General features: G+C 42.2%; 1 protein-coding gene across 5 annotated transcripts in view; it reads right to left on the bottom strand.

Annotated features, from left to right (window-relative positions):
• LOC129860967 (protein bassoon-like) overlaps window positions 1-2296 on the bottom strand; it is a 199278-nt gene extending 196982 nt beyond the window's left edge. For all 5 annotated transcript variants that reach the window (XR_008760487.1, XR_008760486.1, XR_008760485.1 and 2 more), the window contains exon 1: window positions 1973-2296. Coding sequence is in view for 1 of the 5 variants with exons in the window: in XM_055931944.1 (XP_055787919.1) it covers window positions 1973-2142 (170 nt within the window). In the remaining 4 variants the exon portion in view is untranslated. The remainder of the gene's footprint in view (window positions 1-1972) is intronic.
• Window positions 2297-8186: the final 5890 nt, after the last annotated feature.

Raw genomic sequence — 8186 nt, forward strand, 5'->3', positions numbered from 1 at the left:
CCAGCAGCATACCACCCTGCATACCACTACTGGCTTGCTTCTGAAGCTAAGCAGAGTTGGTCCTGGTCAGGCCCTGGATGGGAGACCAGATGCTGCTGGAAGTGGTGTTGGAGGGCCAGTAGGAGGCACTCTTTCCTCTGGTCTAAAAAATATCCCAATGCCCCAGGGCAGTGATTGGGGACACTGCCCTGTGTAGGGTGCCGTCTTTCGGATGGGACGTTAAACGGGTGTCCTGACTCTCTGAGGTCATTAAAGATCCCATGGCACTTATCGTAAGAGTAGGGGTGTTAACCCCGGTGTCCTGGCTAAAATTCCCAATCTGGCCCTCAAACCATCATGGTCACCTAATAATCCCCAGTTTACAATTGGCTCATTCATCCCCCTCCTCTCCCCTGTAACTATTCCCCAGGTCGTTGCTGCAAATGAGAACGTGTTCTCAGTCAACTTACCTGGTAAAATAACGGTAAAATAAAAAAATAAAAAAATAGTGATAACATCCCCAATAGAATGATAAAATCACCAACATCACCAATAGTGATAACATCCCCAATAGAATGATAAAATCACCAACATCACCAATAGTGATAACCTCCCCAATAGAATGATAAAATCACCAACATCGCCAATAGTGATAACATCCCCAATAGAATGAAAAAATTACCAACATCACCAATAGTGATAACATCCCCAATAGAATGATAAAATCATCAACATCACCAATAGTGATAACATCCCCAATAGAATGATAAAATCACCAACATCACCAATAGTGATAACATCCCCAATAGAATGATAAAATCTCCAACATCGCCAATAGTGATAACATCCCCAATAGAATGATAAAATCACCAACATCACCAATAGTGATAACATCACCAATAGAATTATAAAATCACCAATAGAGTGATATTCATTCCAATAGTCCAATAATATCTACTGCCTAAAGTAGCAAGATCATTGCCTAGATACATGCATTTCAAATGATACTCATTATTGGACAGATTAGTAGAGGGAGTTATGATTATAATGTGTATGGCCCATAGGACATAGCTTAGATAAGCCTTGCGTTTCAGAATACCATTTGACAGAGCTTAAATTCTCAAATAGCTGTCTTTAGAGATCCAAATTGCATGGAGACATGCACGCCAAAAAATCTAATGTAAACGCCCTACACCACCCTGGGCCAATCGGCTACATTCAGAGAGAAAGGGGTCCATGGACCACACTTTGAGAACCCCTGGTCTAGCCTATTAGGCTATATAATGATGGATATGCTGGGTTAGGCTACACATTATCATCATACCAGGAATGTCTGTCTTTCTACAACACAATGTTAAAATCGAAATAATCAAAGGACTGATAATTCGATGTATTTTTTTATTAAATGTTTGTTATTCATTGCTTATGAATGTCATTCTGCAAAGCATCCCGACACTGATACGAGCTGGTACCCACAACATCTGAAGATGGGGTCGTTTGCACATCATTATCGAAAGAGTGGCGACACTGACATGAATGTCTTACGATAGCCGAACTACTACTAGGCTACACACACATGTAGCAGCAATAGCTTCTCCCGTGCAAACACCAATGCGGAAACGGAGGAGCTCGAGCATCCTTTATGACAACCTCGAAATAAACTACAATTCAGTGGAGGGTCATGTCCTCAAACGCTATAATTGCATAGTTTTACTTTTTACCAATGACATTACACTTGACGGAGGGGAAATGCTACCAATTTCGCATTATATGATATGAATGACACGTCCCAACTGCGAACCCATGTTAGGCAAAAACCAAGTAAATTGTAAAAGCTTGTCAAATCCAACTGCCGAAGCCTAACTGCATCGTTTCACTACACAACGAGCAGATATAAAGCATCGTATGCAATGTCAAGTGTATAAGGATATGAAATCTATAATTTTTCTTGATACTTGATATCAACTGCACCGTTGCTTATGACAGGACTTACCTATTCATCCCCGGTCCGCCACCCATTCCTCCCCCGGCAACAGCACCATTGGCGGGCTTGATGTGCTGTCCAGAGCCCGGTTCTGAAAACGAACCGGGAGCTCCAACCATAGAGATGGAGCCCGGTTCTCCGGGTTGTCCGCTTCCCTCGATGCTTCCTTCGTTTCCCATAGTCTCTGGTTAGGAGACCAAGGAGACTAATTGTATTATTCGACAGTTTTTATAATTATATTAACATAGAAAGCTCAGAGGAGCGAACTCAGCGATGCTGCTCATCCACGGCCATCATCACCTACGATCCAGAGACCTGCGTGGGGCACGCGCACAGATGCGAGAAAGAGCAAGGGCACGAGCGCCGGTGCTGACGCTGAGATTGGCGTGCGCGTCGATATATCAGACTATTCTCATGTTTCTTGGAGGAGAGGGAACGCCCAGAGATCTTGGGATGATGATGATCTGTTTGTTATCTGTTGTAGGCTGCTGATGTAGGCATCATGTGAACGACACATCCACCACCAAACACCCAAATCAAAATATATTTTTTAGAAACGCACCCACATAAATGAGTTCATCAAATAACCATAACCATAGCACATGCGGCCTAGGCGTGCATACTGCCATAAAGGGGGCCACCAACAACACCAATGAAGTAAATGCATCCAGTACTATGATATTTTCACATGAAAATAGCACTTGATGTGTATGATACTTCTGTAGCCTAGGCCTAGAGCAACATAATATATGTTTAAATAATTTGAAGAATATAGGCCTACATTTATTTACAAAATATTATATAACAACAAAAAACGAAAAATAGGGTATAGACTAATACGTTCTTAGTTTTCAATCATGGTAAGATAAAACAAGCTTAGGCATCTAGTATGGACAGTGCTGGATTAGGCCCGATCAACCGGGCAGTAAGGGCACATGCCTTGGCGCCCAGACCTCCAGGGGGACCCCACTGATTTTGTTATAAAGTTTGAGTTACTCAGATAGCATAAGAACACGGCATAAACCATGGCAAAACGTGTAGAATTGCAGCAAATTCGTTTTAAAACGGCAACATTTTCCTCCGCCACTAAGAGGGGGGCCTCTAAAATGTTCTTGCCCAGGGCCCCAGATTTGGTTAGTCCGGCCCTGAGTGTGGAGGGAAGGCTTCATTTCCTCTACACATCTTCAATAGATACAGTACCTCTGATTTGAGTAAAGAGCGGTCTTTCCTTTATTGAATTGGTCTACAAAGCCAGGCACCTTTCCAACACAAAAAACATATAGACCTACACTCATAGAAATATGGCTGCAGTTAGGTTACAGTATTGTTCCCGAGGGTTCAAAATGATCAAAATATACATAATGTACCTTCAGAGGTACACATATATCACATTTTATTTGTCACATGCGCCGAATACAACAGGTGTAGACCTTATAGTGAAATACTTACTTACAAGCCCTTAACCAACAATACATTTTTAAGAAAAATAAGTGTTAAGTAACAAATTAAATAAACAATTAACAAATAATTAAAGAGCAGCAGTAAAATAACAGTAGCGAGGCTATATAGAGGGGGTACCAGTACTGAGTCAATGTGCGGGGGCACAGGATAGTCGAGGTGATTTAGGTAATATGTACATGTAGGTAGAGTTAAATTGACTATGCATAGATAAGATAATAAACAGAGAGTAGCAACAGCGTAAAAGAGGGGGTGGATAGCCATAGTCTGGATTAGCTGTTCAGGAGTCTTATGGCTTCGGGGTAAAAGCTGTTAAGAAGCCTTTTGACATACACTTGGCGCTCCAGTACTTCTTGCCATGTGGTAGCAGAGAGAACAGTCTATGACTAGGGTGGCTGGAGTCTTTGACAATTTTTAGGGCCTTCCTCTGGCACCGCCTGGATGGCAGGTACTGGGCCGTACGCACTACCCTCTGTAGTTCTTTGAGGCCGAGTAGTTGCCATACCAGGCAGTGATGCAACCAGTCAGGATGCTCTCGATGCTGTAGCTGTATAACTTTTTGAGGATCTGAGGACCCATGCCTAATATTTTCAGTCGTGCCCTCTCTTTGTCGTGCCCTCTTCACGACTGTCTATAAGCTTACATGGTACTGTTCGGTACCATTTAGGGTACATGTGCGGATACAATAAAAAAAATTGCACCCAATGTTCTGAATATATTAAGGTACAATCCATGGTGATCTGTCATTCAGGGCAGGTGGGGCTCTGTTTTGAGCCCCATATTTTTAGCTAAAATATGGGGGAGGGGGTTTGACTGTTTTGCATGTTATTTTAGCATTAATACGTGTCACATATCAATTTGCAAACAATGTAAAATAAAAATAATTTTACTTAATAAAGCCGCATACAACATTTTTTTGAGTAAGGCAGCTCCATAATCCAGGTGTTTCAGCCTAGCTCAGTGCTTTTTGTGATGGTGGGGCAGCCAGGGAAATTAGGGAGCGTAGGGGTTGGTAATCTTCTCTAGTTGCGCCATGACTGGCTCAGTGTTCTGTCACTCATGGGGACACTACGTCACCGCCAAATCTAAGGGTAGAGCTAAAAAAAATTCAAGCCCCTTGGGTGCTGCCATAGTTACATTAGAAGTGCCCATCCAAGAAAGCTCAAGGTCATTGGCCACAGATAAAATGACGTCAAATCACGTTATATCTACAGTAGCTTTGATTGGACGGATCATGTCAACATCATACTTTCAAAATCTTAGCTAGCAGTTATCAACATGAATCAAGTCAACAATCTACTGGCAAACCCTTTTTAATCCTTGTCATATGAAGAGAAATAATAAAGATAAATTATAGATAAAACGTATAGGTGCTCATCGGCCATTGGACATAAATATTACACAACAAGTTGGAAATCGCAAATTCAACAATGAGTGGTTTGGAAGGAATCAGTGGCTAACTGCAAGCATTGCAAAGCAATCACTAGCCTGCAATTCAGTGGATTAGGTCTGTGGTCCCAAATCTGGGTTTAAGGGTCTCTTTTCCAAGTTTAAAATGATAAACATTCAACATTGTTCGTGCTGTCAATCCAGCATGATTTCTGCTGCGCTCACAACAACTGTTAATTCGGAACTAGGAAATCTGATTTCAGTGAGTTCAAGACAACTGAGAACTCGGGAAAAAACAAGCTCCGACTGGGAAAAGACGTTTTGAATGGTCATCCAACTCAGAATTGTAAGTTGGGAACTTGGCCTCTTTCTAAAGCTACGACCTGAAGATCACTGATTCGACCGTCATGATACGACCTTATTTTTTTTTTAGAGTTCCCAGTTGTCTTGACAGCACCATAAATCCAGAGAATGGCAGGAAGTTTGATGACAAAATTTTCCCACGAAGGACCGCCACGCCATCTTCCTGTTCAAGTGAGCACAGTACAACAAGGTGAGACCAAAAATGTATTTTATGCTGCTGCACAAATGATGTAATATGCCAGGTAGATATCTAATCTAATCTCTCTAATCTGCTTGCCATTCCCTTATGCCATAGTTTGCACCTCTCAGTTGTCAGTAGAAACCAAATTTGTTTAAGCAAGTCAGCCATATCAGCTATGTTTTTTTAAAAGACAGTAAATAAGTCTGAATTAACTGAATTAACTGCCAGACAAGGCTCCGCTGATAGCCAGGTGTAGCAGTGGTAAGGTGTTCGGACTGCTGTTGGGACTCGGCTGTTGGGGCAGCTTTATGTAGGCCCTAACAGTTTGTGGGCACCATTTGTCACCGTTACAGTGCAATTAATGTATTGTTTAGTGTTGTGTTGTGTTGTGGCTTTGCTGGCCCCAACTAGATTTACATGCTAAAATCGTCACTGGGTACAATCATCACACATTCTCAAAACCACACCCATCATTATCATATTTTCCACAATTGTTTCTTTCAGTATGTGTTTTTGCATGCACATTGATTAATTGATCTTATGCTACTCAAAGATAAATATTTATATTTTTGTTAACAAATCCAATTGGTTAGTAGTTTTATTTATTTATTGCACACATTACTGAGATGGTTGTTCCCATTTAGAGGGTTTAGGTAGTCTCATTTATACATTTGTCTCACCATGCAGTCAAATGCAGGTTGTGGTGATTATTTTGAGCTGTCCTAACTCTGGCTGGTTTCCAATAGGAATTACATATCACTTCGCCAGGCAGCATAATGTGACTTGCCCGATGTGAGTTTCAGACCACTGTGTTCGGGTAAAACTAAGCTGTCAAAGTGTGGCCTTGTGATATAGTATGTAATGTATTGTCATACAGGGTTTAATTTCAATTATAAAATATTCACTTAGGTATCTACTTGGTAAAGGCTACAGGACTGAAAGACATTGAATGAAACAACCATGTCTCTGTCACTAGTACTGGTAACTCTAAAATTAACTTGAAAGGCACCCTGGGAAATATGTAAGTAAGGCTTTACCACTTTTTGTTAAAACAACACACCAAAAACATTTTTATTGGTACACTTTTGCCACTTAAAGGACCAAATGGCTTTGTCACTGTGGTCGTAGCCTAAAAAGTAACTTTGTACCTTTTCCAAAAGTACATTTTTGTACCTGCACTATCATGTTCCCCTACGGTACACTATTGGCTCTTTTATTAAGGTACAAACTGCAAGGGTACAACTAAACTCAGCAAAAAAGAAAACGTCCTCTAACTGTCAACTGCGTTTATTTTCAGCAAACTTAACATGTGTAAATATTTGTATGAACATAACAAGATTCAACAACTGAGACATAAACTGAACAAGTTCCACAGACATGTGACTAACAGAAATTGAATAATGTGTCCCTGAACAAAAGGGGGGTCCAAAGCAAAAGTAACAGTCAGTATCTGTGTGGCCACCAGCTGCATTAATTACTGCAGTGCATCTCCTCCTCATGGACTGCACCAGATTTGCCAGTTATTGCTGTGAGATGTTACCCCACTCTCCACCAAGGCACCTGCAAGTTCCCAGACATTTCTGGGGGGAATGGCCCTAGCCCTCACCCTCCGATCCAACAAGTCCCAGACGTGCTCAATGGGATTGTCGCTGGCCATGGCAGAACACTGACATTCTTGTCTTGCATGTACATACTACCTCAATCAGCCTGACTAACCTGTGTCTGTATGTAGCCTCGCTACTTTTATAGCCTCGCTACTGTTTTTCACTGTCTTTTTACTGTTGTTTTTATTTCTTTACTTACCTATTGTTTACCTAATACCTTTTTTGCACTATTGGTTAGAGCTGTAAGTAAGCTATTAAGTAAGCAGTATGGCTGGTGGCATTGTCATGCTGGAGGGTCATGTCAGGATGAACCTGTGGGAAGGGTACCACATGAGGGAGGAGGATGTCTTCCCTGTAAAGCACAGCGTTGAGATTGCCTGCAATGACAACAAGCTCAGTCCGATGATGCTGTGACACACCACCCCAGACCATGACGGACCCTTCACCTCCAAATCGATCCCGCTCCAGAGTACAGGCCTCGGTGTAACGCTTATTCCTTCAACAATAAACGCGAATCCGATCATCACCCCTGGTGAGACAAAACCGCGACTCGTCAGTGAAGAGCACTTTTTGCCAGTCCTGTCTAGGCAACGTTTTTGCCGGTGATGTCTGGTGAGGACCTGCCTTACAACAGGCCTACAAGCCCTCAGTCCAGCCTCTCTCAGCCTATTGCAGACAGTCTGAGCACTGATGGAGGGATTGTGCGTTCCTGGTGTAACTCGGCAGTTGTTGTTGCCATCCTGTACCTGTCCCGCAGCTGTGATGTTCGGATGTACCCGATCCTGCGCAGGTGTTGTTACACGTGGTCTGCCACTGCGAGGACGATCAGCTGTCCGTCCTGCCTCGCTGTAGCGCTGTCTTAGGCGTCTCACAGTACGGACATTGCAATTTATTGCGCTCATGCAGCAGGCCTAAGGCACGGGACCCTGGGCATCTTTCTTTTGGTGTTTTTCAGAGTCAGTAGAAAGGCCTCTTTAGTGCCCTAAGTTTTCATAACCGTGACCTTAATTGCCTACCGTCTGTAAGCTGTTAGTGTCTTAACAACCTTTCCACAGGTGTATGTTTAGTAATTGTTTATGGTTCATTGAACAAGCATGGGAAACAGTATTTAAACCCTTTACACTGAAGATCTGTGAAGTTATTTGGAAAAATCCAAAAATCTTTCTAAGACACGGTCCTGAAAAAGGTTTATTTTCTTGTTCAGTTTATTTACCTACAACTTAAGGTA

The sequence above is a fragment of the Salvelinus fontinalis genome, chromosome 8 (assembly GCF_029448725.1).
Source record: "Salvelinus fontinalis isolate EN_2023a chromosome 8, ASM2944872v1, whole genome shotgun sequence".
Taxonomy (NCBI): Eukaryota; Metazoa; Chordata; class Actinopteri; order Salmoniformes; family Salmonidae; genus Salvelinus; species Salvelinus fontinalis.